The sequence below is a fragment of the Elgaria multicarinata genome, chromosome 5 (assembly GCF_023053635.1).
Source record: "Elgaria multicarinata webbii isolate HBS135686 ecotype San Diego chromosome 5, rElgMul1.1.pri, whole genome shotgun sequence".
NCBI lineage: Eukaryota > Metazoa > Chordata > Lepidosauria > Squamata > Anguidae > Elgaria > Elgaria multicarinata.
In genome coordinates this window covers 46,283,112-46,307,177 of record NC_086175.1, presented here as the reverse complement: position 1 = coordinate 46,307,177, position 24,066 = coordinate 46,283,112, and the positions used below count along the sequence as shown (strand labels likewise).

The 24,066-nt window shown below is 39.3% G+C and overlaps 1 protein-coding gene across 1 annotated transcript in view; it reads left to right on the top strand.

Annotated features, from left to right (window-relative positions):
• Positions 1–24,066, top strand: part of TMEM131 (transmembrane protein 131) — a 98,152-nt gene that overhangs the window by 4,547 nt on the left and 69,539 nt on the right. Inside the window, exons 2-3 of the mRNA XM_063126291.1 lie at positions 9,667–9,728; positions 15,705–15,745. Of these exons, the coding sequence (XP_062982361.1) occupies positions 9,667–9,728; positions 15,705–15,745 (103 nt within the window). The remainder of the gene's footprint in view (positions 1–9,666; positions 9,729–15,704; positions 15,746–24,066) is intronic.

The window sequence follows — 24,066 nt, the reverse complement described above, 5'->3', positions numbered from 1 at the left end:
ACAGACAGAATCTATAAGAAAGAAGCACAACTTGTTAGTCCTCTGCTGTCAACAACAATGTTAGAAGGTCCACTAAAAGTGACTGTTGCACATGGCATAACCACTTCCTACAAAAGACAGCAGTATCTCTTTTATTGTGAGATTGAGGGACACATCCAATGTGTACCCAAATCACGCAGTGGCGTGGTTCACAAAAACAACCCAGGGTGTTGTCTTTTTAAACCTTGGGTTGTCATGAATGAGCCAGTGTACTAATAACTGTGACTTGATTGCTCCCACTGCCAGAAGAAATGGCTAAACAACCCAGGGATACTGTGCGCCTGGGTTGTTTAATGTGAATGTCTGAACCCAGGATTCTGGCTTTCCTTTCTCCCAACAAGCCAGAGCTGGAACTCAGGGTTTACTGGAGTGTCCCTGAATTGTTGAGCCACTACCACTGGATTATTGCTTGCATGCAAGCCAGGCCTGTATGTGAGATCTCCTGATGCTGCTATGAGTAGGCCAGCAAATCTCCAAGTTTGGCTTCAGTAACAACTCTTTAAACAAACCTCATAGTGGCAGCAGAGGGCAGTACAAACAGTAAAGCTCTAAAAATAATAACATAGTTTATAATGTCTCATGTATAGAAATTTCTGTGTAAAAAATATTGAACGCTTATTTGTGTTTACTCTATCCTGCTAAGCATAGACTCCTTGAAAAGTAGTAGTGAGGATTACTTCCTGGAACTTCCTTACATTTTTCTGGGTTAGCACTATTATCAAAAGATACCTCTATTTTTCACAATTGATTAACATAAAGTAGCCAGCTCTTAGAGGATTTCCCCCGCTCTCTGAACACTTTTAGTTAAAGAACAACTAAGGAAGACCTAGTTATATGTTTAGCCATGTTTAATTAATACTATTTCACAAGTAATTTTCCTGTGATCCACGTTGTTGTAATGTTTACTGAAAGATGACCCCCTGTCTGGTAACATGATAATTCCATGTACATATTGTCACAGCTGGGTTTTGGGGTTTTTTTTTTTTTTAAGGATGCTTAAGCCTTGTTTAACCCTTCATATGCTATTTGCAAAGAGAAGCTCATGTTGATGTACATGGTTCTCCCATTCCCCCATTTTATCTTCACAACAACCCTATAAGGTAGATTATGCTGAGAGTGTGGGGGCACTTTCAGATGACACGATAACCAACCTGTGTGAATAGCCCACTCCATGGATGACTATTAGCATGTCGCTCTTGGGTGACATGCTAATAGTCATCCATGGAGTAGGCTATAAAGACAGAGTTGGCTATGGCTCTCTCCCTCCGCCCTCCCCACCAAGTGTTGGTGCTGGTTCCTGCTTACCATATTGGGGCACCGTCATTCTGTGGTGAGGGGCGCTTGTTGCTCTGGCTGTGGCCGCAGAGTGTCTTTCACTGTGGCCATCACCACAGCAAAAAGGAGGCAGGAGAGAGATACCTTCTCCCTACAGGAGAGGACATTGCTCTGCCCCACCTCCTCCTTTCAGTGGGGCCATACCAACAATAAATGAGGCAGCTATAGCAACAAGGGTCTGCCCCTTGTTGTTATAGCAGCCCTGCGCCTTGTTGCTATGGCCCCAGTGGGGATGGAGGCATTGCGAAGTGATATCACCCCCCAGTCAGGGAATGGTATCACCTCGCAACATCTCCTTCCCCATCTGTTGCGAGTCTGAGGGCGGAGAGAGCCGCTGACAGCGTTTCCCAGATGGGACTATTTCCCCACTGGGCAACAACGGCAGGGGTTTCTGCCACTCTTGCCTCGCGACTCTGTAGGCATGGGAAATAATCAGCAGAGCCTGCCACATGACACAATCAATGGTTGTGCGGATAATCAACTCTGCACACAGTTGATTATTTGTTGGTTATTTTGGGGAAATAACCAACCGTGGCGTGGTTTTTCCATGACAGATGACACAATAGTCTACCATGGACTGTTTAGTCTACTGTGGACTATTTAATCAACCCTTGACTATTTTGTTATCCAAACCCAGTCTGTGACTGGGCTCTGGTAATCCAGCTATCGTCATTGCTGAGTTAAGAGTTGAATCTGGTCTCCCCAGTCCACCTGCATTTGTTCTCTACTAGCTATGCCTGAATAATAACTTCTTACATTTCTGTTTCCCTCCTTACTGATTTATCCTGTTTTTAATATGCATGCACCCCCAATCTATGTATATTTACCTGAAATGAGTCTGAAAGAGTTAGGTGATGCTTACAGATAATTATGGATAAAATGCAGCTTTAATCTCTTCTGGTTATTTGTGTATATACATGTCAAAGGTTAGTAATGTCTATATTAAAGCTTAGGTTTTTGAACATTTCATTGCTTGTATTTAAATTACGAAGTTGTCTAGTCCTTTGTATAACTGAAAAGGTCCATGTGCAGCATCTATTTGTGTATGCAATGCCAGGCACCGATATATCTGGGGAAATGGGCAAACGCTGATGCATGCCGAAACTAATTGGAGAAAATGTGGTGATAAGAGGAAAAGTGGTGTAGTAGAAAATAGCCTAATGCAATTACTGTGGATTCATCTTCTTACCTTTCCTGTTCTCTTGTTTTTCCTATTACTGTATACTTGGCACACCTGTTTTTTCTTAGATTTGTTCTTTATATGTTGGGTCTGATCTCATTAATTGCACAAATTGGAACAAGATATCACAGGTCTAAAGCTAATTCAGGCTTTTCTTTGTCTTGGAGGAAATATGTTTATATTACAAGTAGGGCCAGGGACCAAAGCTTATTTGTTTCTGGTTGAGTTTTCAGCACTGAACTGAGGACTTAGATACAGCTCATGCTCTTTGAATGTTGAATTATCATACCTTGGTGAAATATGTATGGGACTTTGAAATAGCCCCTAGAGCACTGATAGCCAATCACCACATGTGTCTCAAGCCCCTGAGGAACAAATAGCTTCATAGCTCTGTGTTGCAGGCTTATGGGGCTCTGCAGCAACTGTCTAAGGAATGGGTATCTCAAAGAAGTTACTTTGAGCCTCATTAATGATTTAATGACCAGCCACTCATGAACTGTATCCATGCTATTCATGGCTCTTGGTTTGTTCTTGTCCAGATTAGAAACATTTACAGTTGGGATAGTCTTGTGAGCAGCCTTAAATCTGTGATTGGATAGACCATCTCTGAGGTTTTTACTAGCAGAATGCCTTTAAAATATATCCAGCATGAATTCCTGTCAGTCTGGTACTTCCTTTAAGTGTTGAATTTGTGCAGGCTTGGTTGATCCTTGCTTTGAATTTAAGAGGGCTAGTTGTATGCTATTAATACTTATCTGCTATCTGCCTTTTGGTGTACCTGATCATGAGATAGGACTGACATAGCTATGGGATCTGCTGGATATATTTTAAAGGAGTTCCACTAATTCTTTGCAGTGGGTTATGATGGTAATCAGCCATTTCCTCTTCTCTGTGGCATCCCTCAATGTTAGGTAACTTTCTCCTGTTTAGCAAGATAAGCCTCCTGTGTGAGATCATTTGGGAGTTCAGAATAAACTCCATTTAGTGTGCAGATTAACCCCAACCCCCATTAGACATAAGTCCTGAGTTTTGGTGTTTATTCAGTGTTCTGATAATAGTGAGTTATGGGGTGGGCAAGCTTTCTGAAGCTGAACCCAAATAATTATCATGTGATCTGGAATGGGATATAGGCGCTCCCATCATAAATGAGGTTGTTTGAAGAAATGCAGCAATCTTATACCTTAGCACTCATTGTTGATCTTGAAATGTATATTCCATGTCCCTTAAATGCAGGGGGAAGCGTCACCCACTAGCATGTGTGCCTTACAGTATTTCTCTGTTAAATATGCTCCTCAGGCACCCACAATTTTTAAAGTACCTGCTGAACTCTTCTGTGAGCTCGGCCACATGATATGCAATAACTGACTTTGTTGCTTGGCAAAAATGTTAATGTGTGAGCTGTCCTAGCATTAAAAAAAAGAAAACAATTGGCTTTAATATCAAATGTGTAATAAGGATTGTCATTTATAACGCAGGAGTATATCCATAGAGGGGTACAATACTGGGCCTGCAATGATTCCCGGGGTCATTATTTGGATATTTCTATTCCATTCTTCAACCCAAAGTGGATCCACAAAATGGCAACCAATTATGAAAATCTAATAGCGTAGTATAAAACAGATTCAAAAACAAAAAGTGATAAAAGTGCCAAAGCATCAGCAGTAAAAACACCAATTCATTAAAGCCCAGACAATACATCTCAAAACTAATAAGGAGCTAGGCCAACCTCCCTGTGGAGTGAGTTCCACAGCCTTGGTGTGGTCTTGAATTATCACTTCCTACACTTTTTTCGGAAGGGGTTTGCTGGGAAGGGCCGTGTTAATTCCTGTGATATCATATTTACACTTATTCTTTAATTCAACCTTCTCTATAAAACTTGAAATAACTACCACATCAACTGTAGGTATTGTGACATTTAATTATTTTTATATATTAGAATTATTTGACCTTCGATACCTTGGGCGCGCAATGTTTCATTTTTCTCTATTCACATTAGCTGAGGTCCAATTCATGACAGTGCCCTCTTAATGATACACTTAAAAACACACATGAATTTGGCAGGAGGGTCTTGAAATGCCTCAGAACCAAGTTCTTCTAGGAAAAATATGGAGTATGAATTAGCAGAGGTTGTGGGAGAAAAAAATACATATTTTTTTTGTACCCAACTGGGGTAAGTGTTAAATCTAAACTAACATGTCTGTAATTTCCTGAATCCCCCTTAGGTACTTTGGTCACTGTCCAGTCCTCTGGTACAAAGGCTGATTTTAGTGACGTGTTAAGTATTTTTGTTAAAAGACCAGCAATTTCACGTATGAATTCTTTAATAAGTCTTAGAAGGATGCCATGTGGCTCCAGTGTTTTTGTCTATAAAATATCTTGTTACTACTATTTGGTAACAACTGAGTTTAATTAGTATAAGCTATTATGAAAATCTTTTGATAACACTTTAAATCTCCAAACATTCTGAAGGGATTTGACCTTCTGACTCTCCCTTTTAACTGATACATTAGCTGTTGAGAAATACCATCCTGAAATTGCAATTGAGGGACTTATTTGACAATTTCTCATATACATATGTTGAATTTGGTAGTGTTTGTGATAGCAGCTGAGCAGCACATCTCTAATCAGATGCTGTTCAGTATTAAAATCAAGGATTATCTCCCATCTTTTTGGTTCTATGAGGTAGCACAATCCTATGTACGCTTGCTTTGCAGCAAATTGTATTGAACTTAGTGGAACTTAGTTCTGAGTAAACCTGCGTGAGATTGCACAATCATTTTCATATCTAGAAATATTGTGAAATAACTAATGCCACACAGTATCACACTATCACTTTTGGCTGTTCCCTATACCTATCTCCATCTCACTAATTTTGGTCCAGAGGATGCTAAGATGTCCCCAGTACTATATTAGTTTTTCACCTTCTGTTTCTACCTACAGTGATTCTGTGATTGGATTTTTCCCTTTTTAGCATTCTAATTTATTGCTTTCAATCCCTTCTTTGGCATTAAAAATATGAACTGTATACATGTGTCTGATTTTCCTACTATGTTGTTTTTTTGTTTTTGTTTTTTTAGGATTGAACATACTAGTTCAACCATCTTGGCTTGGAACTTCAAATATTAACATATAAAATACTTGTATGTTTGGTTTATGACTTCTTGCATTTTATTGTTTAGCTTGGTAACTTCAACAATTTGATTGGTTTTCCATTGTCTCTGCATGCTTATTAACACCTTCTATTCTATCCTATCTTGAAGTAGAGGACATAACATATTCTGATCACTCACCATCCTCCATATATCAGTTACCCAACAGCAGGTCATAGGTTATTTGAGGGTTGTTTCCCTCTCAAACAAGATGTGTTGCCTAGGTTCAAATAACATGACAAGCTGGTGCTTGGGTGGGTAATAGGCAAATGACACCCAGCACGTGCCACAGTTAAGTCATCATGGCTTGTTTAAACCACGATGATCATGCAAACCGGTTCGTTGTATACTTGTACTCTTTTAAAGCATTCCCTCATTAAGGCAGCAATGCTACATATACTTACTAGCAAGTAATCCCCACTGAATGCAGTGAGACTTCTGAATAAACATGCCTAGAATTGTTCTGTAAAGGTACCTGCTTAAACTTGACATATACAAGATAAATGATCTGGTTCAGTTAGGAGCTGATTTAAAAACAGGAGGTAGAAAGTAAGAGGTAGAAAGCAAGTAAATGGGCATTTCTCACAGTGGAGGGAAGTATTAAATAGTTTTTGTAAGCTGCCTTGAGTGCAATTTCTTTGTTAGAATGGTGGGGTATAAATCAAATAAATAAATATTAGTTTCTCAAGGATGTGTATTGGAGCAAATGTATCTAATCACACATGATCTGGAATGGGTTAAGCAGAAATGTGGCTACATTTGGATGTGTATTGGGGCGAGTGTATCTAATCACACATAATCTGCAATTGGGTAAAGCAGTAATGTGGCTACATTTGTAAATGTCACCAGACTGTTGAGGATGGGTCAAAATTTAAGCAGTGTGGAAAGAGCTAGTAAAGAATCTCTCCAAAGTGGGTGAATATGCAAGAAAATAGCAGTGTATATTAGAGCAAAAAATAGCAATGTACATTAGAACAAAAAATCGTAAATTGATATAGCCTTATTCAGATGTAATGCCAAGCCATAGTTTGAACAAGAGAAGAATTTAGCTCACAGATTTTCAAACAAACAGTCCTTTATTTCACCTAATATTGTTTTGTTGTGCCTCTACTTTCCATGTGAATATATGGCTACTATACTGAACCCATTGGATTGCCTGAGGATTGCCAAGGGGTTACTGCATCACTAGTTCTTTTACCATTAATGTAGTGGGAAACTTGGATGCTGCTGCTGTTTTGAGATCTCTAAGCAAAGACCAGTCCTAAAGCACCTTTCTTTTCCTCCCTTCCTAAATGCTCCCTACAAAGGTATGCTAGCCTTTATTAACCCTGTTCTTCCCAGCCCTCCCAACAAACGTTCTTTCTGCTGTGGTAAATACAGACATGGCTTGTTTTTGGTTTTTTCCATGCTAAAATTTTACTGGTGAGCAAGCAGAAGAACAGGTATCAGCAATAGTGTAGGACCCGAGGATATATAAAAGAACAGTTTAGCAGGATATACGTGGGTGTTGGTGGTTGGAGAGGCTTTTAGGTCAAACTGTACAATTACTGTTGGTATAACTTGCTAAGAGCAAAGGTGTGCTTTTAATATATATCTTCCATTAGGTATGGGTAAAATCATCTGTTGTGGCTTTTAATTCTGCCTCCCCTTCCCACAGTGCTATTGCAGAACTAGCTAGCCAAGGAAGAGAAGCAGAGTTAGTCAGCAAAGAGGTAAGTGGAGAAAGAAGCCTGTTCCCAGGTAGAATGAGGGAGGGATAAATCTATGAAAGAACTAGCAAGGGTGTTGTAGCTGCACGAGCACTTTTGTTTATGAGTTGCTTTTCCCTGTTGTCTCAATAGCCTGGTAGGCAGTAGGTTTGGAACAATGCAACATACTAAGATTAAACCAAGATACCAAGTTTGGATGTAGCAAGGAATCACATTTTATGTAAGCGGAAATTCAGAAACCAACGTCAAACAATGGTTTACAATCCTGGCTTGGTGGTCCCAATAGTTAGAATTTGGACATACAATCAAGCCAAAGTTAAGCAAAACAACCAAGGTTTAGTGTTACATCTGAACCAGGCCCTAAGATGATGGGATCTGAACTGGAGCTAGTTACTGAAAGATCTTCGTGGGTGGGTATGGTGAATATCTCATTGGAAATGTGACCTTTGTGTGCAGTAATAGTTAAAAAGAGAGTGAGAGAGAGATTCCATGGAAGGCACCATAAGGGAAGAGACTGTAAACAAAATGACCATTATCCTAATTCTCTTGTATAATTCTATGGTGTAGCTGCACTTGCAATACTATGTATAGTTCTGGTTGCTTCCTCACAGAAGGAAAGAACTGAAAATAGTGGAGAAAGGGGCAAACAAAATTACTACCTTGGAAACTTTCCCTGTGAAGAAAGGTTGGAAATGTTTGGGCTTTTTAGTTTAAATGGGGATGGATAGTTTCCCCCCCCCCCCTCTAATACTGGAACTGTACGCCACATAATTGAAATTGATTGGTAGTAGGTTCAGAAATACAAAAGGAAATAATATTTGACACAACACTTCATTAACATAGGAAATTTCTTGTCACAATGGCTGTGTTTGGACATCATGATGGGAGCAAGCTGCTGTAAGTCTTGAGTTCACATGTATTGCCTACCCTCCAATTCATCTGTGAGGCGGGATTTGGAAGCTTTGTCTTCCATTTCTTTTATTAACCACAGTTTAGCATTCCAAACCTGACAATGTGAGTTGATTCACATGATCATCACAGCCCACCATGGTTTATTTAAGCCACAGTGGATTGTGGTACGTAGTGGCCATTTTGAAGAAACCTCAAATGGTGCTATAACAGACCATGTTTGATGATTATTTAAGCCTCAAACAACTCCTGCTGCCTAGGTTCAGGTGACATGAGAAACCATGGCAATCCCCTGCTGAATATTCAAAATGGCATGTGCCTCAACCCACCATGCAAACCCAGTCACTGTGGCTAATCTTAACTATGATTTACTGGAAACAAACCAAGTTGTTTTTAAATTGTTTTTATGTTTTATATTGTATTTTAAAAAGTTTTAATCTTTTGTAAACTACCCAGATGGGCAGTATAGAAATGTTTATTGTTATCATCATCATCATCATCGCACATGGTTTGAAACTGACATGGTTTGAAATTGATTTAAGGTTAGCTGTAGTTTGTCAAGTTCAGATAAAATGATAAACTGCACCTAATCAAAAATGGAAGTGCAAGATTCTAGACTTTCTGCAGCTCCAGCAAAGGAGGAGTTGACAGAGTGAGATCTTGTAAGCCTGAGGCTCACTGTGGCTCATTCCCATAATAATAAATACTGATTTATTGTTGTGTCAACCAGCCAATTTGTGATGGCACAGATGACTCTTGAAAAACATTAGACCTATCCCTTATGCATTTGTCTATCGGTAGCTATTATCCAAGATAGCTAATGGGAACATCTATGTTCAGAGCTAATGTATACCTCAATAGCCAGTGTGCTGTAGTGGCTAAAGTATTGGAATGGGAGTCGGGAAACCCAGGTTCTAGTCCCTACTTAGCCATGGAAGCCCACTGGGTGACTTCGGGCCAGTCACAGACTCTCAGCCCAACCTACCTCACAGGGTTGTTGTTGTGAGGATAAAATGGAGAGGAGGAGAATTATATATGCCACCTTGGGTTCCTTGGAGGAAAAAAGGGGTATATAAATGTAATAAAAAAATAATGAAGAGATCTGTTAGTAGATTCTGGTCAAGCTCTGTTAGTAGACTTCCTGGTGGCATCGCCTCTGCCTGACCTAACAGAGCTCCTTTATGTTCTTAACAAGTTTTTAAAGTTTATGATCTTCTGATTTTAAATGCTTTACATGTGAGGGGTGGGGTGGAAATGGGATGGCAGCATTACAGCTCCTAAACTATAGATAAAATGAGTTGATTTGAATAAATATTTTAATTTGTTGTTGTTTTTTGTTTCACAGCTTTCATCCAGTCAGATAGTATAATAGAAGTTCTGCGCTTTGATGAAGGAGGTTTATTACAGGTAAATACTTTTCATTCAGTAAAAATTAAGCCATGCTGTATCACTTACGTATGCAGTCATATTCCTTTAAATATCCAGCTTTACCCTGTGCAGTATTTTATTTATCTCTTAATGAAGAAAAATGGAATTGGAACCTCTAGTCAAACATGATGCCCTCATCCTTTCCATGCAGCCCTTTGCAAGACCCAGTGTCCTATTATTTTGCCTGTAAGGTGCTTTTAATGCCCCCAAAAGTCTTGCCTTTGCATGCCAAGTCAGCCAAGGTGGTATTTTGAATGAACAGGCTGGATCTGTTTCACAAAAGGGTTTCTGGATAAACTGATTAAAGCAATCAGATTGATTTAAGCTGAGGTAAATTAAATCATTATTTCAATCAGTAAGGAAAGAAGAAAGTTTTAACCTTTTGAGTTAAAATCAAATTCTCCATTTTAAAATTCATATTTCTTGAACTTTTGATATAACAATGAAAACAAATTAATTTGCTAAATAGAGCATTTATATAATCTATAATCCAGAACCGTTTGCAGCTCTTGTTCTTTTAGTACTGCATAATTATATGTGCTTAGAAAATCAGATTTCTGCTTGGCTCCAGTTGCGTGCAGGGGTACTAAACAAGCAAGATCATTTACTTAAAGCTAAAGCTACAATCCTATGCATGCTTACTTTGAACTAAGACAGTTGAACAAAGTAATGCATTGGGAAGGACTGTCATGGATGGCCATAATTACTAAGTAAGTTAGTGTTTGTCCCTGAGATATGAAAATCATGCTCTTCGGTAGTCATAAACATTCAGAAGTTAAGAACTGAGATAAGTGGAGGGTAAAAAAAATATTTCCGTAGCATTACTATCAATGTATGGAAATCTTAAATGTAATCAGGTGGGAAAATAATTAATAACGAACCTGTTAACACCTGCAAGGTTAATGATATCCAGAAACTGGAAGGTTCAAGGAGATTATGATGTAGAAGATTGGTATAAAGAAATATGGGATATTGCTATAAATGATAAATTAACATGTAATATTAGATTTAGAAGGGGAATAATAAAAACAATGATTTTGAAGAGATATGGAAATTGTTCCTAGAACATGTATTGTTAAAAGGAACACCGCCAGAAGATTCAATGCAATTTTGGAAACTAGAATAAGATCCCGAGGGTGGGGGGGCACTTATTAATGTGAGTTAGTTAAGAAGTAGAATGTATAGCTAAGAAATAAGAGGAATGTTATGTTGTGTATGTATATGATTTATTATGTGTTGTTGTTAAATAATAAAAAATATATTAAAAAAAGGAAAAAATAGAGGAGTACAAGGATCATAACAGTAGTTAGCTGGTCCAGTGCCAGTTCTCCGCAGAGGCGGAGGTCTGGTAGGAGAATACTTTTAAAGGGGAAATTAGGATTGAATCCCCACCCCCCACTACAGTTCTAGAAGGAGGGAAAAGTTTTCAGAATGGATGTACTTCCTCCTTTGTCCTTGCTGTCAGCTCTGCTTCCATTCCAAGGCAACTTAGGCATTGCAATGAACACTGTTGTGCAAAGCACACATCATTGCCATAGGTGTGCCTCCCGTTGCAATTGCCCCTTACCTAGCCCCCTGCATCTGGCCCTTCCCCACCATCACCCACCGCTGCTACATCTGTCTCCCTCAGTTTGCCTGCCATATCTCTCCCCCACCACCACTCCTCCTTCCATTCATACATAACCCATTACTGCTGGAGCCCTCGCCAGATCCTACATATCCTCTCAGACCAAGCATTGGCCAGAAAAGTGGCTGATGCTATTCTTCAGACAACTGGCTAGGCCCAAATGCCTGGCTCTGAGGGGCCCTTCCTTAGAGCCAGGCATTGTGGGAGAAATTCACCTGGCACCTACATTATACTCTTTTCGATGCCAAGTGAAGACTTTTTTATTCTCCCAGTATTTTAACAGTTTACTATCTTAGTCTTTTAACTTTGCTGTTTTAAATCTGCATTTTAAATCTTTTTATTGCTGCTTGGTTTTATTTCTGGTTGTACTTTTACATTGCGTTTTATACTGTGGTTGAAGTTTTATATTTTAAACTGCATTTTATGGTCTTATTTTTTGTGAACCGTCCTTCTGTAGTCAAAATGGCATCATCCACATACATAAAACAGATATTAGCAGGCATGGGGGAGACTCGAGGTTTTCAGAAGTGCTTGTTCCCCAAAAAAACACTGTTAGAGGGGGGAAAGGGGGCAGGGGACTGCAAAACAGCTCATTGAGTATTGAGCATGTGCAGTGGTCATGGAATGTTGATGGGCCAGGTTGGAGGAAACAGAGATATGTAGATTGAAAGCTCTGTTGTATATCTAACTACCTAGGCTAAGTTAGCAGATACTGGGGACAGGGCCAATTCAGTGGCAGCACCTTGACAATAAAACTTCCTCCCAAGGTAAATGAGGTGTCTTGGTACACTGCCCTTGAAACCATTGGTTTTGAAACATTAGAATAGTAAAATAGCTTTTGGCGGCCCTGCAGTGTAGTCCACTGTTAATATTTCATGTCAGAGGTGGGAGTGAGGCTTGTTTGGATTCCCAATCAAAAACACTAACATTTTGTTGCAGTAGTCCACTTGTTTCATTTCACATAATATTAAGATACAAATAGCAATGTCCAGCCAAATTAAGCATTTTAAGGTCTCACTTATTTAATCAAGTGGGGTCTAAGAGGTTAGCTTTGGCTGTATAATTCCTGAAACATACCAAGGGGGGAAAAAGAGTTGATCATGATCCATAGTTACTTTTAAAATACTGAACTTCTGCAACAATACTAATCAATCAAAGAAATTGCAGCAGAAAATCTTGGAAGCCAGTTCTAGCTATTTAAAAGTGTGCTGAAAAGTGTGCTGAAGTGTGCATGAACACTTCAAAATCATTCATTTGAGTAACATATTTTCATGTCTAGACTTTTTCCTCTGTTATGTTGTAATTGAAAAGCAAGGTTAAATAACATTATGTACCCCCCTTTCTCTCTGTGTGTGTGCATCTATCTCTATCTATCTATCTATCTATCTATCTATCTATCTATCTTAACAGCCTGTTAATCGTTGAAATGTGGAGTGTTAAATTTGAGTACTAGTACCCCTCTTCAAACCTTGTGACACAACATGGCAAGGGCAAGGTCTGAGGGGGTAAAGCTGGCACACTGGGACATAGGGGCAGAGCTAGTATGCAGAGTGCTGTGGGAAGAATAAAGCAGAAATTCCACAGAAATTGCCCATATCTTCATAAGAAGGCCTCTGTGATACTGAGAAAGCCCTATATAGGACACACACACACACCTCTGTAAATAGACACACACTGTAGTGAATTATTTCTTGGTGCTAAGCATAAGAAAAATTCCCAGTCTTTTAACAATGGTCAAAGGTGAGGGTTTCCAGTTCAAAATTAATCTTACAGACTTTACTTTGCAGATATAACCCTAGGTTATGTTACTAGTGAAAGGAAGGGTGATTCCCTCAGGAGATGAAGAGGCAGTGTGTGAGCCTGCAGGACATTCCAAGTCTCTTAGCTATAATTAAGAGAAATCTAAAAACGTTATTGGATGCAATATTCTTTCATCTGTATGAAGTGGTTCTTTCATTGTGTTGTTTTGTATTATTGTAAAGTTCATTCCAACTCTCATCAGGCCCAGTCAGAATGGCCATGATCAGGGATGATGGTAGTTGTAATCCAACAACATATGGAGTGCTATAGGTTCTCCACCCCTGGGTGCTTCCAGATGGAGAGCTCCTAGTGCTTCCAATCAAAAGACATTGTTCAGCTATGCCATCTTTGCATCCTTAATGGATTTTCTATGGAAAGAAACATGGAGGGAGAAGTGGTGAAAAAACACAGAAAGACAGTGGTGTTTGGGCTCCCTGTAAGATTCTGTGGATATGGCAGGACAGTTTGACAATAAAAGCCTCATCTGGAAGCACCCCTGATATTAAACTGAAAAATCAGAAAGGAAAGGATGGAACACTAAATAGTCTGGAGATCTAGTTATCTTAGTCTGTTGCTGCAAAAACAGACTTGTGGCATCTTAAAGACCTAACAAGTTTGGATTCTGATCAATGAATTCATTTTTCTTTCAGGTTTCAAAAAATATTTGTTGTGCATTCTGGGTTTCTAATGTTCTTCATATATGCTGAATCTTTTTGAAAAGTAGGCTTAGCTTTTATTGTGTATTCTATTCAAAATCAGCAGTGTGCTGCAAAACATATAGAATTTTCAAAACATAATAGTTGAAAAGATAGTTTTCCTTAAGATGGTATGTTTCTCATAAGATGGTATGTTTCTCATACAATTCAGAAAAACAAGGTTAAACTGCATACTACAAAATTATTTGGATTTATTCTCCTACTAAGTTTAGCTAGTGTAATGGGCTATCTTGTTGCCCTTTAACACTTTCTTTAATTTCCTTAATAAATGTGAAGTATTCTAGTGATTGCTGGAAACCAATTGACATGTTTCAACTATTACTACACAGCAGAAATTCCTATTTTATTAGAAAAGCTTCTTCCTGTTCAATAGTACATATCCTGGTTTTCAAGGGCACAATCCAGCCAAAGTTAAGCACTTAAAATCCCATTGATGTAGGAGCGTTAAGTGCCTTAACTTTGGCAGAATTGTATCTCTTTTAAAAGCTTGGTCATTAGTACTATAGCTTGATGTCCTTGCATGGGGAATGAGAGAATCATTATTTGAAAATTTATTATCTAGGCTAGCTTTAGATCACATTAATTCAGTACTGAAAGTTTTTAATTGGGTGCAGGTTTGTTTCCAGACCCAGTCTGAAGTACTGGTTCATGTTAGAAAAAATTGAAACGGTTGCCTTTTAAACTAGCAGGGTTCTTTTCACTGTATATTTGCATCACTGTATTTTAGGATGGTAAAGAAATTTGAAAACAATTAGTTGTTATAGAAGGCACCGCATTGCATTAACTCCAGCTTAGTTATGTAATAATTCAGTTATGCTGATTATTTAGGTTGTTTTGTCACAGTCTTGATTCACTTTGTTTTAAAAATGCAATTAGCTATTTCATTGTCACATGTCAACTTTGTGCATTAAATTTGATAGAAGCACACATCTAGGATTAATCTTGCATATGTTTATTTAAGTTTCTGCTTTCTAATTGGGTTCACTTTAATTATAATGTTCTGAAACCGAGGAACTTCAAGGCATCGAAATAGCATTCTTATCTTTATAAAGAGAAGTGAAGACATTAATTGGTTCACAAATATTAGTGAGATACAGCCTATTCTCACAAATTCCTGTTTAAAAACTGAATTCTAAAATTCATTCATAGATTACTTCAAATTACTACATAGCCTTTGTCTAGGTTTTACACTAGCTACTGTTCATAGCCTTCTACATGGAAGCAGTTTAATGAAGTTGTGCCTCACCCTATGTGGCCATTCTTGGGGCTAACTTTCCATCTGAACCATTCAGAATAATTCCTTCCCATGATATATATGATGGCACATATGCCCTGTCAGACTTCAGTTAGCTTTACGTAATCAGTCGATAGTCTATTGTTTTGAAATTGGTGATGGCACAAGCTCCAAATCTCCAACATTAGGTTTGAAATACCTAGTAGCTGCTCTGCCTTAGAATACAGTTTTTAGATTACTTGTCATATTTATAGATTCTTGTAATACTTAATTAAGGCTGCAACCCTATGTACACTTGAGAATTCCATTACGCTGAATAGGACTTTCTCTGATTGTGATCAGATTGTGATCTAAACTAGCAGAACTAAGGTGGGAAATAATACACTTTGTAGCAGTTCTTCACTAGAATTGATAGGTTTCTGATTATTGTGAGTCTGATATTTAAGAGCTAGACTTGACTCTTACTTAGGATATAATATGTATACTTTATTTTCAGATTCTGGATATTCTAAACAATTATCAGTCACTTTTTAAAGGATATATTTTGATACTGAAGTTTGCCATTCTTTTCTTTTCAGACTGAGACAGCTATTGGCCTCAGTTCATATCAACAGAAAAGGTAAGCTTTTATTAGTACATTTATTTCCTTTGTTTCTTTTACCTCTTTCCCCTGTTCTCTGTGCATTACACAGATGGGCTCTGCGCTGCACAGAGCCCTGTTCAGGAAACTTCTTTAGCTGAGAAATTTGGGGCAGGAACTCTCCCCCACTGTCCCAGTGCACATATTCCTGGTGGGTTCCTGTGCATCATTAGTGACTAGTGTGAAAAAGTTGCTGAATTTTGTTCACTCTTCTCTTTTGTCCTCTCTCTCTCTCTCTTCCTTTTTTTTTTTTTTTTTTGGCGATCTTTGAAATTGTCTTATTGCCTCAGGATGTATGGCCCCGTCTGGTCTTCTTTCATAAACATGTCTGCTGTGGTAGCAAATTTCCACCCATGCAGGGGCACACCTTGTGCCTTTGGGGAAGGGCATAAAGTGGATTCCCGTGTTCATTGCCAGACTTGCACTAAGCAATATTTGAAGTATCCTCTTATAAGTTTAAAATATTTGACAACTTATGCTATAAAGTTACTATGGGTTGTATGTAATAGTTCCCTTCTTTGAACAGGAGTATTTCCTTTCATGCAGTGGTAATGGAAAAAAGGAGGTTGATTTTTGCCAATTCCCCCTCCAGTCTCCTGTATTACTTTCCATGCTGCTATGGAGAATCCCTCAAACTCTGAAACAGGTTTGGCGGGGTGGAGAGGGAGAGGGAAACTGGTAAAAATCATGTTCTCTTCTATTCCATTAGCAGAGGTCTCTTCTTGTTCAAAAGCCCTTCCGCAAACAGAAGGAGACAATTGGATTCAACCTTATACTTCTTGCAAATGGTGTTAGCTTAATCTAAGGCAATATTTTAATTTCTTAAAAGGTTTCCATTACGCCTTTCCATACAACTGTCTACAGTGGCTAACAACAATCACAAATATATCTACGTCTTTTCATGTAATACCTTGTGTAAATGGCTATTACAGATCAGTTGGTGGATATTTTTTTTTTTATTGTGCCCTCATGGTACCTGATGGTAAAGGCAAACTTGGTATTTAATATTTATGACTTTGGCTGCCACCTCAGTTGATCATGTGAACTGGCCTTGGCAGCAGCAAAATGTCTTGACAAATACTGAGTTTCAAACTGTTGCTTAGGTTTCCATTACTTTCATAGGAACGTATAGGACCAGTTCTCAAGTTGTAACAACCCAGGATTGTTTTTTAAAAAACAACAACAACAACCTGGGGTGTTGTGATCATGGCAGTCTGCTGGTGCATGGTGCCTGATCACTCCCACTATGAGTGGGAGTAGTTAAACAAACCTGGGCTGTTCGCCATTATGTGCGAACCAGGAACTCTGGCTTGTCTCTTCCCCTACTAAGCCAAAGTCTGAACCCAGGGTTGTTTTAGACTGCAGAACTCACACAAAAACTGGTTTTAAAAAGACATACAAATCAGGTCACAGAATCTTCTATAAGCTGGGGGGCGAGGGAGAGAAACGTTCTCAGTATATAGAAGGATTGTTCTTGGATCTGTTTTGCATATGGTATGCTCTATCAGGCATGTTCTTATATTCAATCAATCAATCCCTTGGTTTTTCTTGAGGGCTCAAAATAAAAAGAATTAGTGAATCAAATCCCCAGCCATTAAGTATGTATCAAGCTGTTACTGTCTAATGGCATCTCTAGTAACATAGTGCACTTTATTAGCTCTTGCTCTCTGCTTGCAATGCAGTGTCTTCTCATCAAGGCTAGTAAATGTTTGTGGTGCATGGGGGTTAAATGTGTGGAGAACTCTTTACTATGGTGCTAAAGTTTACTTGGATTACTTTTTATAATATCTCCTGCCCATGGTCCACAAATTCTGTATTAGCCAATTTACCCAAGCTGTTTTTGTAGTCATCGTGGACAACTCCCTTTCCTATAAGCAGAGAACTTGGGAAAGAATGTTTGCTCTTGTGCTGGACTCCTCAGAAGGTATAAGTAGTGTTTCACTGCTGCTATCTTCTGCAAAAGCCCTTTAGGGATGAGAGAGAAACTACCCTTCCTCTCCCTCATAGAAAATGGGGGAAGAAAGGAGAGGTGGTTGTTTTCTCCCATGAACAGCATTTTTGCAAAAAGTACAGAGTCATTTACCAGATTGGGGAGGAGAGCTTCCTACTGGCAGGTATGTGAGTCAATGTATTGAACTGTATTCCTGCCCATTATTATTATTATTGTCTCTTTCTCACTCATGGCAGTTTTTCTAGATGGACATGATGGGCATTGCCAAGTCGTGCTGTCTTTTACAGATTCAGGAATTTCCTGACAATTTTCCTGACATATTTTAATTATGACTGCTTTCTGGATGGTGGCGTGGATGTATTTTGGTAGGCCCAGTTTCTGAAGGTTTTCTGTATAGTTTTTTGATGTGATGCCAGTGACTGGTGTGACTAATGGAATAATAGTGACCTTTTCCTGTTGCCATAGTTCTTTGAATTTCATGGCCAGTGGTGTATATTTTTCTCTCTTTTCTTCTTTCTTTTCAATAACATTTTTGTCATTTGGCAATGCTATGTTAATGAGGTATGTGTGTTTTTCTTTTTTGTCTATGACTATTATGTCTGGTCAGTTGCAAGGTATTGTTATTATTTGTATTCAGCCTCATAGCTGCAGCTCTCTGGGCAGTTTACAAAAGATTAAAACACTAAACATTAAAAGTGATATACAAAATTTAAAAACATAAAAACAGACAGCATACAACGACAACATCCATTTGAAAACAACTTTGAACTCTCAGCCATTCCTAAAGATAGTTCTGGGGTCAATTAAAACTCAACATATGCTACTAAATACCTGGGAGAAGAGAAAAGTCTTGACGTGGCGCCGAAAAGATAACAATGTTGATGCCAGGTAGGCCTTGTCAGGGAGATCATTCCATAATTGGGGGGCCACCACTGAAGAGGCCCTCTCCCTTGTTGCTGACCTCTGAGCTTCCCTCGGAGTAGGCACCCAGAGGAGGACCTTAGATGTTGATTGTAGTGTATGGGTAGGTTCGTGTCGGGAGACACGTTCCATCAGGTATTGTGGTCCCAAGCCATGTAAGTCTTTATCGGTTAAAGCCAGCACCTTGAATCGGGCTCAGAAACATACAGGCAGCCAATGCAAGCGAGCCAGGTTACACGTTCAAACCTCCTGGTCCTCATTAGCTGCAGCTTCTGAACCATCTTCAAAGGCAGCCTCACATAGAGTGCATTGCAGTAATCTAACTCAGAGATTACCAAAGCATAGACAATTTAAGCCAGGTTATCCCTGTCCAGATATGGGCATAGCTGGGCTACCAACTGAAGTTGTTAGAAAGCACTCCATGCCACCGAAGCCACCTGAGCCTCAAGTGACAGAGATGGTTCTTTTTGTTGTTGTTGTTGTTATAATTTTTATTAACACAAATTAAAATACATCAACATCACATTAAAATAATCGAAAAGAACACGAAAGAAAAAGAAAAAAAATACATAAATTTGCTCAACTATTAACATTTGTAATTAACAGAGATGGTTCTAGGAGAACCCCCAAGCTATGAAATTGCTTCTTCAGGGGGAGTGTAACCCCCTCCAGAACAGGTTAAATACCCTCTATCTGGTCAGAAGAACCACCCACTATCAGCATTTCAGTCTTGTTTGGGTTGAGTTTCAGTTTATTAGCTCTCAACCAGTGCATTGTCGCAGCCAGGCACCGCTTCAGCACATCCATAGCCTCACCGGATGAAGATGAGAAGTAGAGCTGTGTGTCATCAGCCTCCTCTAAATGCACTCCAAACTCCGGATGACTTCACTCATGCAGATGTTGGACGGCATGGGGGACAAAACTGACCCCTGTGGAACCCCATACTGGAGAATCCATGGGGCCGAACAATGTTCCCCAAGCATCACCTTCTAGAGCCGACCCACCAAGTAGGAGTGGAACCACTCCATTGCAGTACCTGACACTCCCAACTCAGACATTCATCCCAGAAGGATACCATGGTTGATGGTATCAAAAGCTGCAGAGAGATAAGGGGAATCAACAGAGTCACACTCCCCCTTCTTTCTCCCAACATAGGTCACCATACAGGCCAACCAAGGCTGTTTCCGTTCCAAACCAGGCCTGAAACCCAACTGAAATGGATCCAGATAATCGGTCTCATTCAAGAATGTCTGGAGCTGGCCTGCAACTACCCACTCAAGAACCTTGCCCATAACTCCCATCTTATCTCAGGGTGGTTTTCTGTAGAATTTAGCTTAAGCATCTTTTCCCTCAATCTCCATGTAACTGTATCTGTCAGTTCACTTCTTAAAAGGGGTGATGTTTACTGAGTACAAATGCATGTGAATTGGTTTCTCGCATCGGTAAGGGGTTGGACGAGTGCTTACAACCTGAAATTAAATCTGGACAAGACAAAGGTGCTATTGGTCAGGAGATCAACCTGTTCAGGGGTTGGATGTCAGCCTGTTCTAGATGAGATTACACTCTGCTTGAAATAACACATTTGTAGTTTGTAGGTATTCCTGAATGTAGGTCAGCTGCTAGATGTTCAAGTGGTGGCTGTGACCAGCGGTGCTATTGGCAACTTAGGCTGGTGGGCCAGCTGCACCTTTTCCTCTGTGGTCAGACCTGGCTGTGGTCACAAATACATTTGTTACATTTTGATTGTACATTCTACTTGCCCTTGAAAACTACACAGTAACTTCAGCATGTATGTAAGGCTGCTGCATTATGTGGCGCTTATGGTTGTGCCGCTTCCCTTATTCCACACCAATTCCTTCCGCAAGTGGGACACACTGCTTGCAGAAGGAAGATTTAGTGCTTTTGCGCCAACCAGAAATGACTGAAAATACTAAATTCTTGAATGGAGCAGGATAGTGGAGCTCGCAGAAGGGATACAAGCAATAAGCATTTCTGCTTATTTCGGGGCTTCCTCGGAAGCACTAAATCGCTGTTGCACAAGTGGTAGGTCCCACTTGAGTAATGGAATTGGCAGAACCCACCACTTGCGCAACAGAATCAGCAGGGCATAAGAGAATTGGCAGAGGTGCAAGCACCCTGTTGGGTTCTGCCCAAAATTCTGATGGGCCAAGTGCTGATGGGATCATGTGACTGCATTATTTTACTAGCTGTACTGACTGGTTAATGGTTTTTTTCTGAGTGCAGTTCAAGGTGGTAGCTATTACTTGTAAAAGCCTTTTTGGCTTGGACCAAACTACTTTAAGGACTATCTACTCCCATTTGCAAGTGCTCATTCATTAAGATCAGCTGATATAGCCTTCTTGTGCATGCCATTGCCTTCTGAGGTACACTTGGTGGTGATGTGCAAGAGGGCCTTTTCTGGGTGGCACCCTATTTATGGAACTCACTGCCCTATAAGTTTAGATTTGCTTCCTCTTTTGCTCCACTGGCAGTTTAAGAGCCACTACCACCCTGTTGATTCTGTTGCTGTTTAAGTTAATGAGCTTTACTCTGACTCTCCGGATTCTTTTTTGCTGCTTTTAGTTTGATTCGGAGTTTGTTTATTTTAGTGGTTCTTTTATTTCTTTTAACATGCTTGTATGGATTTGTATATATTGTGAACTGCCTTGTGAAGGCCTAGGCCTTGAAAAGTGTATTATCAATACATGTCATATAGATTTACTGTGCAGGCTTACCATTGTAAGAGCCACATATCAGCAGTTGGAGGTGGTTCACATTTTACTTTCCAGTAGTGTCGCCTTTATGAACACCAACATGACTTAATCCAATCCAGTTGCACTGGGGCATGATACATAATATAAAACTTCTTAACAGTCCATTCATAATAGAATGAAGTCTATGGTCATCAGCGTTGGTGTGCCAAAAGCATAAGAACGTAAGAAGTGCCATGCTGGATCAGACCGAGGGTCCATCTAGTCCAGCACACTGTTCACACAGTGGCCAACCAGTTGTCAACCAGGGGTCAACCAGGGACCAACAAAGCAGAACACAGTGCAATAATATCATCCAGCTGTGGTGTCAGAATGTGTTCTGGGAGAGAGACTGTGTTCATGGGCAGAAGGTGCCATATACTGTTGGAGAGAAGAGGTGCAAAGTAATGTAGGGATGAAATTCATGTCTACTTAAATTTCTTGGATAGCTACCTTACCGTAGAATTGGAAATTTCTATCTGCTTCTGAAATGTATTTAGTGACTTCTCATCAGTATAACTACTATAGTACTTATAAAGCTGCTTCCAAGCAGTTGTCTTCCTGCATTGCCTAAATGGATCCAAAACAATGATAATAGTGTGAAAACGGGCTATAGAGTAACCAACATACCTGTCATATTAATTTCAGCTTTTGCTAACTGCCTAGAGTCCAGAGCTTTTCAACAGCCATAGTTGCACATCATTTTAAGCTATATACTATGACTTAATAAGCCAGGATGTGAACAACACTTTGCTGGTGTATACAGCCCTTTGACTCACCACTTCATGAGAATGGGTAAAGTAGCAAGCAACGGTATACCTTCATGTTACATCTGAACCCAGAATTATAGTTGTGTGCCCAAACAAGCCAGGATTTCTACAATAAAGTTTGGTTTAAAGGTGGGTTATAATGCTGGTTTGTTTGGGTACATGTAATCATTACCTTGGGTTCAGACATAACACAAAACTATCCCTTCCTGATTTGTTTAGCCACTCACCTGAAGGGAAGGGATGAAGTGGGAGTGAATGGCCTGTGTATACCCACAAACTTCTTGTTCACATCCTGGTATATAAGCCATTGTTTTTGGCTTAAAGTGACCTGCGAACCAGTTGATCTTATCAATGTTTACAAAAGATTTCTTATTTTGGTGTTCTCCTAGATCCTGCACTTTATTTTAATGATGATTTTAAATATAACTTAAACTAAATATAGTGAGATAAAACATCAAATAAACCTCCATATATTGTTGCTGTGACACTTTGTTCTAGAAGCTATCTTGGCTTACCCTTGTTGAATACTTGACAGTACGTATTGAAACATCCTGCTATTCACTCTAGACTCTTAACTTAAATATTCCTGCTGTCTTCCAAGTTCCCAGGCATCCAAATCAGAAATTCATGAATGCAGAACTTTTTTTTTAAGTTCCTATTGCAGTTAGAAGACTATGGTCTGATCTGTCTGCACCCCATGTGCAGATATATAAATGCCTTTTTAGCCGTGAATGCATGCACAGCATGCTGGAATAATTCAAATTAATGTCTAATCTGTTTATTTTTGCTGAGAAGTATACATATGTGTACAGTGAAATAGATCTTTATGTATTAGCTCTTTTTTACACCACTCAAGTTCTTTGGGTGTTCAGTATGATAAATTCAGGTCATATAAATGTACCAGAGGAAGCTAGTGGTTATTGCATTTGGACATTTGTTTGGTTTTGACACAGACATACAAATGTTAGCTTAGCTGCTGCATTAGTTTCAATTCCTGTCTACTTTTGAAATGCTAGATTTGCATTTTTCAAGAAGCTATATGAACAACAAGTATAATAAAATATCAGAAGCATTCAACCACTTCACTAGATAGCCGTTGTTGTGTCTTAATACCACCGCTTTTGCATCAAATAGTATTTTAAGAACTGCAAAAATCTTCAGTTACTTCTCTTGAATATTGGCTAAGCAGTAAAAGAGGAAGTATAGCAGATCACTGAATGTATGCAAATTGTTGTGGAATAAACTGACACATTTTAAACAGATTTGGAAAGGAAGTACTTGATGGAGTACTTGATCTAATAGTATCAATATATTAAGGCCTTATGGCTGCAATACTAAAGAGACGTTCATGGGAGTAACTTCCATTACTTAGTTCTGAGTAGTCATGTATTGTAAAGTTTACATTGCAATCTTATACAAAATGTATTCAAATTTTAAGTTTATATTTGTATAATTTGAGCTCTGTCTGCCTTCAAATTCAAACAGTCTTTGAAAACAGCTAAAGGAATATTGATTACTGGCCCAGGAACATAAATGCCATATCAATTTAGAGTTGCAGCACCTAAAGAAACATCCTAAATGCCAGTTATCCTTACACTGACCTTTCCCAACCTGATACCCTTCAGATGGATTGGGTTACAATTTCGATCATCCCTTGCCAGCATGGCCCATGTTGACTAAGGATGATTGGGGTTGTAGTCCAAACCATCTAGAGGGCACCAAGTTAGAGAACGCTGCTGTCTTCCTGTTTTCTCTAGAACCAGCCCTACTGTGTGGTGGTGAGATGAGACTCTGATCTCATTTGCCCTGCTGATGGCTAATTTGAAGGGAACCCTCATCCCCTCTGTCCCCCTCGTTTTCACTTGGCAAGTAAAGGGGGCTGAAGGAAGAAATACACTTCTGTTTTTT